The sequence below is a fragment of the Salvelinus sp. IW2-2015 genome, linkage group LG20 (genome assembly GCF_002910315.2).
Source record: "Salvelinus sp. IW2-2015 linkage group LG20, ASM291031v2, whole genome shotgun sequence".
NCBI lineage: Eukaryota > Metazoa > Chordata > Actinopteri > Salmoniformes > Salmonidae > Salvelinus > Salvelinus sp. IW2-2015.
The window spans coordinates 78,734,426-78,750,796 of NC_036860.1; the positions used below are offsets into that span (position 1 = coordinate 78,734,426).

General features: G+C 43.3%; 1 protein-coding gene across 1 annotated transcript; it reads right to left on the bottom strand.

The window, feature by feature from the left end:
- Window positions 1–5,382: 5,382 nt before the first annotated feature.
- kmt5c (lysine methyltransferase 5C) lies at window positions 5,383–15,832 on the bottom strand. Its single transcript, XM_024013695.3, is given in 9 exon segments — window positions 5,383–10,951; window positions 11,213–11,379; window positions 13,088–13,224; window positions 13,468–13,487; window positions 13,845–14,008; window positions 14,126–14,235; window positions 14,493–14,658; window positions 14,907–15,039; window positions 15,511–15,832. Coding segments are annotated over 8 exon segments (5,199 nt in total). The 5' UTR covers window positions 15,020–15,039; window positions 15,511–15,832; the 3' UTR covers window positions 5,383–6,629.
- Window positions 15,833–16,371: the final 539 nt, after the last annotated feature.

Below are 16,371 nucleotides of genomic sequence, written 5' to 3' on the forward strand. Positions count from 1 at the left end.
GGTTACAGATAGCCCTGAATGAATCGTGAATAATTATGAGTGAGAAAGTTACAGACACACAAATATCCTACCCCAAGTAATTAGCATTTTTGGGGGGGAGGTATGATATTTATGCCACTGTAACTTATATATGGGACCAAATACTACACTTTTGACTACTTTAATACACATAAGTGAATTTGTCCCAATACTTTTGGTCCTCTAAAATGGGGGGACTATTTACAAAAAGTGTTGTAATTTCTTAACGATTCACCCGATATGGATGAAAATACCCTAAAATGAAAGCTGACAGTCTGCTCTTCAACATCATAGTCATTCCATCATTTCGAATCCAAAGTGCTGGAGTACAGAGCCAAAACAACAAAATAATTGTCACTGTTCCAATACGTTTGGGCTACCGTTATATCAATTAACTCAATCTAACAAAATAGTTGAAACCCCAAGCTCTAAGAGCAAAGAGTCTGACATTAAACTACTAACAGGAACTGTCAGAAAGAAAGATGTTCATAATAACGATAAAAGCCATATCCCTGGCCGTGGAGCTGACATATTTATTCAGTCCTCTCTCTCCTCCACAATTGTCCAAGCCATAATTTACACTAATGCCCTGACACCACCAGCACTGGACACTCATTTGGAGCTTCAGCCTCCTGTCACCTGGYAAATAATGTCCTGCTACACTACCTCCTTCTAAGCCCTCTCTAAGCCCTCTGCTTTCTCTCTCCTCTCCTCCATCTCTGCCCTGCTCTCTAAATCCAGCTCTTTTCTGTCTGCTCTTCTCTCCTCCATCTCTCTTTTCTCTCTCTCCTCTCCAGCTGAGCTCATTTTTCAGTGTTACAAATGGGGGTGTTCTCTCTCTGTCTCTCCACTCCACTGGCAGAGTGACTGAGCTGTACTCCTACTGTACTGTCTCCTCTAGACTCCAACACCAAGTCCACTCAGTCCGTCTCAGCCATCTCTAAGACTACACCACTACACTACACATGGCTACAGCTACTCTCTGCCCCTCTGACAGCCTGTAATCACCAGAGGGTGTTAAACATGGGGGCAGAGGAGCTAATGCTGCTACATACACTATATATACAAAAGTATGTGGACCCCCCTTCAAATTACTGGATTTGGCTATTTCAGCCAGACCCGTTGCTGAAAATAGAGCACACAACCATGCAATCTCCATATACAAACATTGACAGAAGAATGGCCTTACTGAAGAGCTCAGTGACTTTCAATGTGGCACCGTCATAGGATGCCACCTTTCCAACAAGTCAGAGCTGCCCCGTAAGTGCTGTTATTGTGAAGTGGCAACGTCTCGGAGCAAAACGGCTCAGCTGCGAAGTGGTAGGCCACACAAGCTCACAGATCGTGACCAGATCACGATGCTCTTAAAAATCATCTGTTCTCAGTTGCAACACTCACTACCAAGTTCCAAACTGCCTCTGGAAGCAACATCAGCACAATAACTGTTTGTCGGGAGCTTCATGAAATTGGTTTCAATGGCCAAGCAGCCGCACACAAGCCTAAGATCACCATGCGCAATGCCAAGCGTCGGCTGGAGTGGTGTAAAGCTCACCGCCATTAGACTTTGGACTTTAGCGGATGCCAGGAGAACACAACCTGCCCCAATGCACAGTGCCAACTGTAAAGTAGGAATAATGGTCTGGGGCTGTTTTCCCTGGTTCGGGCTAGGCCCCTTAGTTCCAGTGAAGGGAAATGTTAACGCTATAGCTTACAATGACATTCTAGATGATTCTGTGCTTCCAACTTTGTGGCAACAGTTTGGGGAAGGCCCTTTCCTGTTTCAGCATGACAATGKCCACGTGCACAAAGCGAGGTCCATACAGAAATGGTTTGTCGAGATCAGTGTGGAAGAACTTGACTGGCCTGCACAGAGCCCTGACCTCAACTCCATCAAACACCTATGGGATGAATTGAAACGCCGACTGCGAGCCAGGCCTAATTGCCCAACATCAGTGCCCGACCTCACTAATGCTCGTGGCTGAACTGAAGCAAGTCCCCGCAGCAATGTTCCAACGTCTAGTGGAAAGTGTTCCCAGAAGAGTGGGGGCTGTCATAGCAGCAAAGGGGGGACCAACTCCATATTAATGCCCATGATTTTGGAATGAGATGTTCGACGAGCACATGTCCACATACTTACGGCCATGTAGGGTATATTTAAGAGTTGAGTTGGAATTGTGACGTACAGAAGAATAGGAGAAAGAGTGGGTGAGGCGTTATAGAATAATTGAAAAAGGAACATCACCATTGTTAAAGATGGCCAGTTTCAGTTCCTTCATAGTGTGTGGCCTATTGTGCACATATATGCACTAGGCTGTGTGTAGGTGAAGCTGATGGTGCATGGTGTGGATTAGTATATTTATAGCACTGGATTTCACTGATTTGATGTACATGTAGGTGTCAGCAGGTACTAGCATTGATATCACTGATTTGATGTACATGTGGGTGTCAGCAGGTACTAGCATTGATGCTAAGGGCTTGGATCATTCAGTGGTTGGTGAAACCCACCTCACACTCAGATCGCCTCTCTGTCTCTCCTCTCTGCTGCTGCTTGCTCCTCATTATGGAAAGCTGTTCCACTTGGCATCACATTTAACCTCCTCTTCCACTGAGACAAGCAAAGTGGGTCACAGGATCTGAAGCGCTAAACATGCCAATGGGAAGTACATGCTGCTGCACTTAGAGAAGAGGCTAGAAACAAGACTGAAAACTGAGTGATGGAGAAGATGGGAAACAGACAGGAGGAGGCTTAGTGACAAGACGTAATGCACAGTCATATACTGTATGGATAGAGAGAAAGACATTACAGACTGGAGAGGACACACATCAGTCAAGAAGAAATATGAAAGCTTGTGTAAATATGTTGAGTAAATAAGGATAGTTGCCTGAAGGAAGCTTTCAATCAAACCAAACAACAGCATATTGTTTTTCCACCCCTAAACGTATGCACTGTTAGAAGTTTGGTATTTTCATAAACTACAGTATAACAAAATGTCTGAATGAACAAATAAGTCAATATAGAGTTTAGCATTTTCTGTGGACTACAATGATGGTTGCAACCAAACAAATTCAGTCCAATATATATATTACTGTATTTAATTAAGCAAAATGATTAACTAGCTAGGCACTGTAAGCTAACATTAAAAGTTCAACATAGCATGCTTCAGACGATCCACAAATTATAAATGAATCATGGTTCATAATACAGTTTCATGCCACACGACACAAAGGGGGTTTGTTGAACCAATAAATACATGTCATACCACGAATAAATTGTGAAAACACATCCAAAGCTTAATTCAAAAAAAAGAATGCATTTTTCTTTAATGATTTACATTTTACAATTCTACAGCAGACCATTAGAATGTTTACCTCTTCAGAAGGCTGATTATTATCACCACCTGAATCAACTCTAAATCTTGGTCCAGGGGAAAGTTGGGGAACCATAAATGAAATGTTAGATTTTTTTTAAAGTAAATAAACATATGTTCTATCATGTAATATAAACAAACCTTTCATATCTGGAACAATCAATATTATATGTAAAATATTAAATTACAATAAAGCACCATTTTCAATAATAATAATAATAATAATATAATAATAATAATACAGACAGACATGACTGCTTCATGGTTTTACATAAGATGATGTAGTCCTATTGAGTACCTCTGTTGGATTGCTATGGAACGATGTCTAGATGACGAAAGTGGATTGCTCAAATGACATTACAAATGTGTAAGAGCAACATCCATTTCAAAAAGTGAATCTCATTCATGGATGTAAAAATAATACATGCAACCACGTGGCTGACTACACATTTCTCAGATAACATTTCATTGCGATCACCATCTACACAACTAGCCTAAAGTGTGATCCAATTACGTAATGAGCGAGACAAGACTAAAAGCAAGATTATCAGTAGTATGTCCTTGTTCTAATTCACAACAGATTGCTTTGAAGTTGCTTCATAAATAATGCCATAAGCACCAAGTATTCTCAGTGTGGATACAGAGGGGAAAGAAGGGAGGGAACACAAAATGTACCCACTTAGTCCAAGTTGCCCCACTAATACAGTATCATCTACCCCTTGACCTACACAAGACCAAAGAAAAAAACTCATTCTGCAGAAAACATTGCAGTCAGTCTCCCACCACCCCGGTCCTCCCTCGTATACTGTGGGTGCTTGGACAGCGGCTGCAGAGCTGCAGTTATGTCATGCACGCCACCCCTCAGTGGAGTTGTCCTGGAATTTACAGGCCTGGAAGTCATTCTACAGTACACACTGTTGATGCACAGTGCATTTCTTAATGCACCATTGACTGCTAATCTTCACTCAAATTGGCAAGGCAGTGCACAAACATACCATGTACAGAAAAGCATGGCACTAAAAACTCCTCACTCCCACACACTTGCAAGTCTATGTACTTAGTGAAACAGAGAGAATCCAATAAAACTGTACTTTTTAGAGCTCGTAGACAGAACTTAAACCGATGGAATCAAAGCCCTACTCCAAAATCACAGAAACACACATTGTTTTAAAACTTAAAAACACATTTTTATGTCAAAGTAATCATGTTGTAGAATGTGCAAACGGTTTGTGTAGGCCTATCTTCCTGACGTGTCAACTTCAGAGAACAACCCATTCAACTATGTTACAGTACAATAAGAAGGCCTCACATACTACTAACTAGAGGGTTCAATGTGCCCACCTTGAGGCTAACTCTGCTATGACAGAGTCATGCCAGAAAAGCATTGTGGAGACTGACTGATCTATTCACTACATATTTTCCTCTTGCAAATCACTGAACTTACACAGAAGATGGTTGTATTCACAAAATAAATAGAAGTAAAACTGTTAAGCATACATTACTCGATCCCACAGATGTCAATAAAACCTTCTCTGAGACATTCATATCATAACAGTATCCAAGAGAGGATTAGAACAAAACACAGTAACCATTAAACAAACATAATGATAGGTAGACTGTGTAAATTGCTGTTTAAAAAAACATCAGGGCAGAGATATGCTCCTCATGAACAATTCTGTACAATAATGTTGATATATTACAAGCTGCATCAAAGTCAGATGAGAAGAACAGGTATAAATCAGTCTGTATACTGGAGGTCCAGATCCACTAGCCCATCAGTAACCACTAGCCTCAGTCTTTGGGTTACGGTCTGAGACCGGGGTACTCAAGGAGTGGGAGGATGTGGAGCATGGTGGGATGTGGTGGGTGATCTATGGGCTGGCACTGCTGTTGTGTGTCCCTCTTGCAGTGGTCATCCTGGCTTTAAGCCCTGAAAACCCACAGAGAAGAGGGGTGAGTGTGAGAGTTGGGGTCCACATGGCTCAGAACCAGCCTCCCCTGGGTGCCCGAAGGCTCCATGAGGCAGCGGTACGTATAGTTGGTGGGCGGTGACCCTGGGTAATTCCCAGGCCTGGTGACTGAGTGGTCACCAGTAAAGTTGACCACGTAAGGTGGACCTTGGTGACCATAAGAGTAGGAGAAGGAGGAGGAGGGGGGCTGCTGTTTGTTTGCTGGTGTCTGTGATCCAGAGGGAGAGCTGTGTGCTACTTGGGGGCTAGTGTGCTGAGAAATCGAGGGAGAGAGGAGGTGGAAAAGGTCAAGTCTGAGGAATCGTAACACAGTTTGTCAGGTGACGCCGATGTGGCATAGGAAGAGTGAGGGTTCTGGGAGTGCACGCAGCACAGGCTTGTCCTGATTCAAACGTTTGCCATGAGGAGACCCATAACTCTGAGGTGCTTGGCTGGGGAAAAAAGAAAGGCCTTGGGAGAGTGGAGAAGTTTTTGCTGCCAAAGCTGGTTTCAGTGTATTGAGGTTTGTCAGAGGGCGTTCTCCAAAGCTGTCGTTGTACTTTTACTGGAGTCTGGAAATAATCTGGATGGACTTTGTCATTGGGAAGATTTGACTTGATGGGGTAGTTTGATGCATTGAGACGAACTGGATTTTTTTCTGAAATGATGCTATAACTGGGCATGCACCTTTATGGCCGCCAGTGCTAAAACCTGAACATTTGTTACTCTGGTGGACCTTGTCAGTGTCACTGTACCTAGATTTGGCAATATGAGGTTTGGCCCTTTTTAGGGTTGCCAGGACAATATTAACTTTAGAAGGGGCACTATTCAAATTCTGACTTGGTTTCCCTCCTTGAAACTTAAGCACACTCTGGATCACACTGGAGCTTTTGTCATATGTGTTGCGAAAACATCTCCTACATTAGGATTTAATTGACAGCCAAACTTGTTAGAAACCACTTGAGGTGAATGGACAGACTTGACTGAGTAATTCTGGGGCCGGTTTTGAAGGAATTGGCACTGGCTGAGAGGTGGAAAATTGAGATTTGTTGGAAGAGCTCATCAGGTGGAAGGGACCCGGAGTTTTGACTTGAGGCTGGACCTTAGAAAAATTGGAATGAGCAGAACTAGCCTTAGTACCATTGGTGCTCTGATTGAGAAATTGACTGGGGTATTATGGGAATGGGAACCGATGGATGGAGTATTTGTGTTAAACATGAATGATTCTTTTGAGAGTAGTGGGTTTTGGCTGCTGAAGATAAGGCCTGTGTCTTAGAATCTTCTTTTGACAATTTCATCCAGGATTTTCATCAAAAAACGATCCATGAAAGTCCTCAGCGCTGCAAAGGGGTGTAAAACAAAAATTTGCATTGAGCTGTCCTCTGTCTTTGGAAGTATCCTTAACTCCACAATCCAAAGGGAGAGACTCATTTTTGGAGCACACAAGACCATTAAGAAATTGCTGATCCTCTGCATTGAAGATACTTCCTGGYCTTGGAGGGCCAAGGTATGGGGTTTCTGGGTTCCAAGCATCCGAGGGGCTATGAGAGAGGGGACTACTAAAGGGCCCGCTGGGTGGATCCATTGGACAGAGGTCTATTGGAGAGGTTTGGAGGATGTTCTGTGGATGATAGAACCCTTCAAGATTGAGACACTGGAAGTCGAGGAGATCTTCACAGCAATTAGCAAAGCTGGATTCTGTGGAAAGCATCCTTTCTGGAAAACTGAACGGTGGAGACTGAGACTGGGATGGAATCTTTGAGGTGGAAGCAGTGTAATCAGAAGGTATGTTTTTTTCTAAGGATTGTGACTGACATAACCCTTCTGAGAGTCTAGAAAGACTGTTGTCTATCTGTAGCAGGTTATGACTAAGACAAGAAGTTCCCATCTCTCCAGTTGCAACCTTACGAGCAGTCTCTGTTTTCTGCCTTTCTTTCCGTCCCCTTCCCCTTCCCCTTCCTCCCCTATTAGTGATTTTTGGCATGGCCCTGTCATTCATTGTTTCAGGAGCATAGGCCATCACATCAGAACCCACAGGTTGMGGTGAGTTAAGGGTCAAGGGTGAGAGAGATAAAGTGAGGGGGGGAGGTTCTTTTTTCAGAAGAACAGCAGAGGAATCTTTTAAAGTGTTGCACTTGATTGCACTGTTGAGTTTCTGGCAGGTGGGAGYTTGAGAAGGGCACTCTTCTTTTYGCTTAACGCATGTKATTTCCTTCTTCTCTTTTTCAGACTCTGCTTCAATCTGCTCCAACTCCTGGCTGTCRACCTCCCATACACCCTGTATTTTTCTCCGCAGTTTGATCCGTGGCAAGGGTTGGTCCTCATCCTTTACTTTGTGTTCATGCAGTGCCCCACTGTCAACCAAACTACTCTCTACTCCAATACAAGTATCCTTCACTTGTTCTCTGTCTTCAGCCAAGGATGGAATATCTTTCTCTTTTCCACAGATTCTAACAGGACTTGGTGTGACTTGATAGTCACATTGCAGTCCCCCCACTCCGACAGACATACCCTCACTAGTAATTGTATGGCCCTTTTCTCCTGGTAGTTGCTTTACTCCATAAATAACCTCGTCTAACACCTCATTTATCTCTACCTCGCTGAGCTCCCCCTGTTRCTTTTTTTTCTCTTTRGAGTCTACAGCTACAACCTCACTCTGCCTGTTCATCAAAATGGGACCTTTATCTTTCAAACTCCCCAATCTGTCTCGTCTAACTTTACGTCTCTTCCAAAATCGTACGTCATGAGTCTCCTTCCCATCTGCCTGGGCACCCTTCTCCATTTCTAAGTTTAAGATTGACACAGAATCTAAAATGGCCCTATAAGGCTCCAATTGTTGTGAATCAATAGACTTTTCTGCTTCAATAATCAAATCCTCTCCTCCTGCAGGTCTGTCCAACTCCCACACTTTGCCCCTCTTTCTCTTAAAACGGATTTTGAAGTTGAGGCTCTGCCCTTTCCCGTTCTCTTCCTTGTATGTTTGCGAGGTGAGTGAATTCAGTAACTCAGTATGTGATTCTGGCTTCTTCTCTCCTTCKTTTACATGTTCTTTTTTAGAATCCAGTGAGATTTCACCATGTCCTGCTTTGTGTTTGTCCTCATCAGATTCATTCTCCAGTACCTCTGAGTCMCGGGTCCCTCTTTTATACTTRCCTGCACTCCTCCGTGGCCGGTCTTGTTCCAGTTGATTGACTCTGGGACGCAGCATTCTGGGCGTTGCATTTTGTTTTGCTGTCCTCTTGAAGGTCTGTGTCCGAGATTGGACCCCAAACTCTGAAACGGTAGACTTAGGGTCACTATTAGACCGCAACCCACCTCTACCACAGTCCTCCAACACTTTGATAGCTTTGGTTTCTCTTCCGGAACACAGAGTCAGATTCTGCCTCAGCCCTGTGGAGGGTTTGAGGTCCTTGGAGGATGGCTCTGACACAGGAGAGTTGATGCTCTGCTCAGAGTCAGTCTCCACCGAATTACGGAACATCCGTTTCTTCAGAGGAATGTTGGCCTGGGTGTGTGTCTGAAGATATTCTGAAGAAGGAGGGGGAGACTTGGAAAGCCTATCTTTCGCTGGGATTAAATCATCGTTACTTTGTGGCGAGTGAATATGCAAGTCTTGACCTGGACCCTCAAGTTTCATCTTACTAGCCCTTCCTTTCCCCCGTTTGGAAATTATCCCACTTTGTGTTGTTGCATGAGGCAAACTATTTGTCTGTGCATCAGATAATATTTGTTCCCTAACCTCTTTCCCCCCATCATTATTTGCCTCTCTGCCATCTTCCATTTGCTTATGGTTGGAGGAAATTAGATCTTTCTTTCCTGTGTTCCCACTTCCTGAGCCCCCAGCCTTCTGATCCCGCTCTTTTCTTAGAATATCAGAAAGTAGAACCCTCACCTGTTTGATAACAACACCCTTCTTGTCCATAGTTATACTACTCCCCTTTTTTACCATTTCAGACACCCTCTCATTCTTACCTCCATCCTTTCTGATAATGCTGTCACAACTTTTGCTATTTTGTCCTCCTGCTTTTCCATTACTCTGTTCTTCTGCATCATTTCGCCCTCTAAGCACCCTCTTATCACAGCCAACKARTTGAGATTGTACACTTTTACTATTTAGTTTTGCCCCTCTGTCAATGTKTTTTACACTCCCCCTATGCCRCTTCCCAGCCACACTAACCTTTTCCCCCCCACCAGCAGCTTCTATTTCAATYACCTTCTCACCTGCCCCTTTCTCACCATGTAAWAKATCYACCTTCACCACAGCAGTCTGTCCCCTTCCTACATCAGCTTTGTTAATCTTAGCCTTGAAATACATTTCCCTCACCCCTTTCTTACCTTCAGCGTCTGACAACTCTCTGCCTGCTTCCTCCATGGACTTCTGCTGGGACCTGGACACTCTGGTGTCTGCCTCTCCTCCCTGTGTAGCTGATCTAGCCATCTGTTCTGCTTGCACTGGTACGCTGCTCTCTCTTCTCACAATGCCCTTTCCCTCCAATCCTGGACAGGCCCTTTCTTCTGCTACACTTRCCGGCACAGACACTCTTATCAAGCTAACTGTGACTTGCTTCAGTCCTGACATTARTGGAACATGGTCAAGTGAGGGGGAAGAGAGAGAAATGGTYCTAGGGGTGGTAGTGACAAGGGGAGTACTAATGGGTTTCTGGTGATTCCCAGGCTTKTTGGCTTTGTCCAAAGCACTTTGGCAAACTTCAACCCTTTTACCAGAGGGTTTGCTCGCCACAAGTGTCCCATCAGTCCCCGATTCTCCAATGGTTTTGATTTCCACTTTCAGATCCACTGGTTTCTGATCTGCATMCTGAGCCTTGCTGCCTTTGGGCCCGCCTCCACCAGTGTATGTTCTGTTGCTGATGTATGCCACATCATTGTTGTTGCCGCTGGTGTTATTTTCGATGGTTATGCAATTGGTTCCATGAATATCTTTGATAACATTGTGCGTGGCATCTTTTCCACTACAGCTATCCATGTGTTTCTGAGGACTTGCGCTGTTGCTTTTTCTGCAAATYGGTTTGGTGAGTTCAATGCGCTTGCTAATGATTTTGTTGTTCTTCTTGGCTCTGGAAACAGACGYGCGTGTGTGACAGTTTCTGATCATGCTCCTTGTTCTGGAAGAGATCCTTGTCTGGACAGATACTTTTTCCACCACTCGAAGGGGCTTTCCACCCAGTATCTGTCCACAAACTGCTGGTCCAGCATTCTGTTGAGAAGACAAGGAAGGMTGAAGAGTGAAAGGCTTCAGGTTTAACTCACAAGTATTGCTGCTCTTCTCTTTTTTGTCATTCTCTTTGGTTGTACAGCAGAGAGCAGATTGTTCCTTCCTCCACTTGTCTTTTGTCTCCACATGTTCAAGCTGGTGCAGCAAGGCCCTCTCTTTGCTGGTGGGGTCCTTGCAGCTCAACAAGAAGTTGAACGTGTGGCGCCGTACTCGGACCCTAAGGTTCCTCAACACCACCTCTGATAGGGATGGCATTATCAGCCGTTGCTGCTTCATTRCCGATATCCTCCTTTGCCCCTCCTGTTTCAACCTTTTGGTCTTCCTGCTCATCATCAGAGCATTTCTCTTCATCTGCTGGGTAAATGAATTCCTTGAAGGGATAGCTAAGACAGGAAGACAAAGAACTAAGAAATTCAGGCAAAACCAATAGCATAACAAATAAATGCATACTGGACCTAACATTACAATCTAGTTGCATACTGTCACTAACTGTCTTATCTGCAATACATTTAGCAATAACGAGTTTATTGCTCAATGATCAATACGTAGTACCACTTGTATCTTCATAGAATGAGAATTTCAGGCATTGTTAAAAGACATGAACATCATTAGCTTAACGTTTGAAACGAGAGACACAAACTTACCTGAATTTGAAAATGTAAATGTAGGCCGAAATGTAGGAGGACAGGGTGCTTTCCCTCTGTTAAGACGAAGGTCTGTGTCTCTGAGGCGGTACTTCTGGCCAGACAGGTCATTAGAGTCATCACAACCAGGCTGCCTCTCTCTGTGTCGGAAGTGACCCTCTCCTTTTCTAAATAATAAAGAAATAGTATAATGTTACACGTCATTATATAGTACCAGTCAAAAGTTTGGACACATTCAAGGGTTTTTCTTTATTTTTACTATTTTCTACATTGTAGAATAATAGTGAAGACATCAAAACTATGAAATAACACATGTAGTGGGCCAAAAAAGTGTTAAACAAATCAAAATATATTTAATATTTTAGATTCTTCAACTAGCCACTCTTTCCCTTGATGACAGCTTTGCACACTCGTGGCATTCTCTCAACCAGCTTCATGAGGTAGTCACCTGGAATACATTTCAATTAAAAGGTGTGCCTTGTTAAAAGTTAATTTGTGGAATTTCTTTCCTTCTTAAGGCGTTTGAGCCAATCAGTTGTGTTGTGACAAGGTAGGGGTGGTATACAGAAGATAGCCTTATTTGGTAAAAGACCAAATCCATATTATGGCATGAACAGCTCAAATAAGCAGAGAAACAACAGTCCATCATTTCTTTAGGACATGAAGGTCAGGCAATGCGGAAGATGTCAAGAACTTTGAATGTTTCTTCAAGTGCAGTCACAAAAACCATCAAGCGCTGTGATGAAACTGGCTCTCATGAGGACCGCCACAGGAATGGAAGACCCAGAGTTACCTCTGCTGCAGAGGATAACTTTATTAGAGTTACCAGCCTCAGAAATTGCAGCCCAAATAAATGCTTCACAGAGTTCAAGTAACAGACACATCTCAACATCAACTGTTCAGAGGAGACTATGTGAATCAGGCCTTCACGGTCAAATTGCTGCAAAGAAACCACTACTAAAAGACACCAATAAGAAGATGGGACGTGCTTGGGCCAAGAAACACAAGCAATGGACATTAGACTAGTCCAAATTTGTCCTTTGGTCTGGAGTCCAAATTTGAGATTTTTGGTTCCAACCACTGTGTCTTTGTGAGACACGGTGTGGGTGAACGGATGATCTACGCATGTGTATTTCCCACCGTAAAATCATGGAGGAGGAGGTGTTATGGTGCTTTGCTGGTGACACGGTCTGTGATTTATTTAGAATTCAAAGGCACACTTAACCAGCATGGCTACCACAGCATTCTGCAGTGATACGCCATCCCATTTGGTTTGGGCTTAGTGGGACTATCATTTGTTTTTCAACAGGACAATGACCCAACACACCTCCAGGCTGTGTAAGGGCTATTTTTACCAAGAAGGAGAGTGATGGAGTGCTGCATCAGATGACCTGGCCTCCACAAACCCCCGAACCTCAACCCAATTGAGATTGTGACGGAAAAGCAGCTAACAAGTGCTCAGCATATGTGGGAACTCCTTCAAGACGGTTGGAAAAGCATTCCAGGTGAAGCTGGTTGAGAGAATGCTAAGAGTGTGCAAAGCTGTCATCAAGGCAAAGGATGGCTACTTTGAAGAATCTAAAATATATTTTTTGATCTGTTTAACACTTTTTTGATTCCAAGTGTGTTATTTCAAGGTTTTGATGTCTTCACTATTATTCTACAATGTAGAAAATAGTAAAAATAAAGAAAAACCCTTGAATGATTAGGTGTGTCCAAACTTTGAATGGTACTGTATGTATGTATGTATGTATGTATGTATGTATGTATGTATGTATGTATGTATGTATGTATGTATGCATGTATGCATGTACGTACGTATATAAGTTAAGCTGGTCATTGAGACAATGAGCAGATATGTCTCAATCCTCTCACCTCTCACAGGTGCAGCATTCACACATTTCATTGTCTTCTCCAAAAAAGCTGTCGCCATAGTAACAGGTGATCTCCTCCCCAGGTGCGATGGGCCTCACCACTTTTACACAGCCTCCATTCTTATCGCCAGGAACAAACTGGAGAGAAGGGGGAGGTGAGGGAAGAAACAAGGTGACATCGCTAGCCCTGGGGATGTAACACTTCAAACAATAAAACCATAATAGTACAAACAAAAGACACAGACGAAGAGGATAATAACAATAATCATGTATAACAACACTTCTATAAAAAGGGAACAATGCTTAACAGGAACAAACACYCAGAYCGATTAAAAATATAGYAGAGTAACATGACTAATAATATATAACATTGTTGATTACCTTACAGTTRGGTCTGCAGTCTTCACCCAGGAAACAGAAACAAACGTATGGTTACAATACAGATATAACAACTTAAAAACACTGGAAATTGTGCRATGCGTCTGTATAATAAAAGRATTGACCATTAGCAAATCCTGTGAAGCTCTMCTGTAGGTGAGCACATTAAATAACAGYATTAGATTAGTGCATMTGATTTGATCACTCTAGATCTAATGTATGACTTGTTAGGATTGCCTAATTAAGAGAAATCCCATAAGCAGATGCTCTGTCTGTGTGTTCTGTGATAGTGTATGCACAGTGGGTTTCTGTTTAAGTGTGTGTACAGTGCCTGTACAGTGTGGCAGACAGTAACTGGGGTTGAATCTTGAAAAACTCACCGTGGTTGATGAAAGCCGCAGGCCCAAGCCAGAGTTGTGCACAGCGCTTACGAGTGGAGTACATCACACTAAAGTCATTCACCCCTGCTCTCAGAACAGCACTGTCTGCTGGACTCAGCTCGGCTATACAACCCAACAGAACCTCCATCCGCTCACCWACAAACCTGCAGCATTCAGCGTCACAGTTAAACATGATATATAAAWACACAGACAAGATMTATCTAATCTGCAGAGTTASACATGACTATTGAATGCAARTGTTAAAAGAAGTTGATRCTTACCAGTGCTTGGTAGAGGTTATCTTTGCTCCGTTGGTTTCTGAAGAGTATCGGTCACATGACTCAATCTGGACACCACTATCCAACAGGAAGGCACAGAGYTAGCGATACACCTGAAGAAATAATAGCTGTCAAGACCATGCATATAGCCAAGCATGTTCATGCACACAATCATGAATACCCACAGAGTGAAAATAGCTAATATTAGCTAACTACCCAAACTAATAAGACAAAATGACAGAGGCCAACAAAAGTATATGAACAAATGAAAGAAATTACACTGACTAAAGAAAGGAAGGGGCAATCAAAAACGTACTTCTAGTGCACACTGATATAACAGGGTTAACTGATCCTGCAAACACACACTTACATGCTGTTTCAGTAGTTCCAGACGGTGTGTTCCCAGTCCAGTGAAGTAGTCACAGGCCCAGTCTCCCACTGTGAGYGCCTCAAAGGTGGCCTGRAAGTCATGTGTGCGTTGGAAGCGTAGCAGAGTCTCTTTYAGGTAGCCCCAACGACGGACCTCTGGGGGGGGACTGCAGGGCGACAAGAATTAGGTGTGTGCTGTTCTTTGCAATTGTGAATTAACTTCTCCACTTCTCTTTGAAGAACGCTGAAGTTGTGCCTTAACTGCCTGATGAAGACTGATTACTAGACGTATAGAGGAACCACCAAGACCAAGCACAAGAAAAATGGTACAATGCATACATCTATGGCAAAAGTTTGTCATTTCACACACTTTTGTCAAATATAATGTAATGGATAGGAGGTTTAAAGAGATTACCTGACGTTCATTTTATGGGTGCTGAACCCCAGCAAGGGGTCCAGRACCAAGCTGGTGGCCAGATCATCCGTCTCACACAGCTCCATCACACTCATTTTACTGCATCCGTCCATCGCCTCCCACCATCAGCATGCTGAAAGGACAGGGGTCGGGGTCAAGGGACAGGGCGATGCGACTGACAACCACCCACAACTGAGTCAAGTTGTCCTCGTATCCCCATACAAGCTAACGTTAGCCTTTAAGTACGGCTTCGATAAGCTAGTTCTAGCTCAAGCATCAATACGGTTATGTTAGAAACTAGCAAACTGACCAGCTAACTAGCTAGCCAGCCTTCTGATTTTGATGTCTAATTTAGCATCATAGTTAGCAGCTAGCTACCGCAGGACATAGCGTTAAGCTGAAAGTCTAGCTAGTTAGCGTCTCAGGCATAAGCAAACATGAGAAATATAACTAGCATCATAGTTAGCAGCTAGCTACCGCAGGACATAGCGTTAAGCTGAAAGTCTAGCTAGTTAGCGTCTCAGGCATAAGCAAACAGGAGAAATATAACTAGCTATATTGATTTATATAAGTTAGTCTGCAGTTAAATTTAGCATAACATTACCTGGGAGTATTTGATAACGAAAGCCGTTAGCTAGATTGTATCCGTAGTGGTTGCAAGCTAGCCGCTAGCTGGCTATGTCAGATGTCGAGTCAGCTAGCTAACGTTACGTAGCCGAAACACAGCACAATTTCTTGGTGTTGCCTCGTTGATTCAACGCTGCAYATGTAATCAAATTAGCTAATCAGCTAGTTTCCACAGCAAAACGACTGACCCGAGGAAAGGAATATTTTTTTTTTATGTTTGTTATTCTCGTATCAGAAGTTGGGCGAACAACCACTGAGGTATGCGAGTAACACTGCTGCAGTGAAACCGAACTAGGGCCATATCCGTTGTTTTTCATTGGCTAGTGCCAAGGTCAATTTTACGCCAGTTACGAAATCTCTCACAGGCCATTTGTCAATAGGGAGAGGATGTACTTTAGTTCTAGTAATACTGTTGGTTGTACCTGGTCATAGTAGGTTGGGTTTCAGTTGCTTGAATGGACAGTCGTTATTTATACGTTTCAGTTTAACAGAACTCACGTTACACAAATTGATAACCCTCTCAAAAATAACACTGTTACATCGACAGAATCCATGGCTAAGGACCCCGTCTCAGCCATCTACTACATTGGTGTAAGCAGTGGGATCATGTCAGTGGTCCTTCATGGTCTTGGGGAAGTGTACCCTTACACACATGCTGGGTGTCTTGCACGGTACACGGAGTGGATAGCGCATCAGTGTAAGCTTGTAACTACCCAGGCTTAAGGTACAAATCGTTGTAGATCGAGCCCATTCCAACTCACACCTACTACACTGAAGTTATGAAGTTCCAGACCTTGATTAAGCCTATACTCCTACGTCTGGGTTAAATACAAAGCCA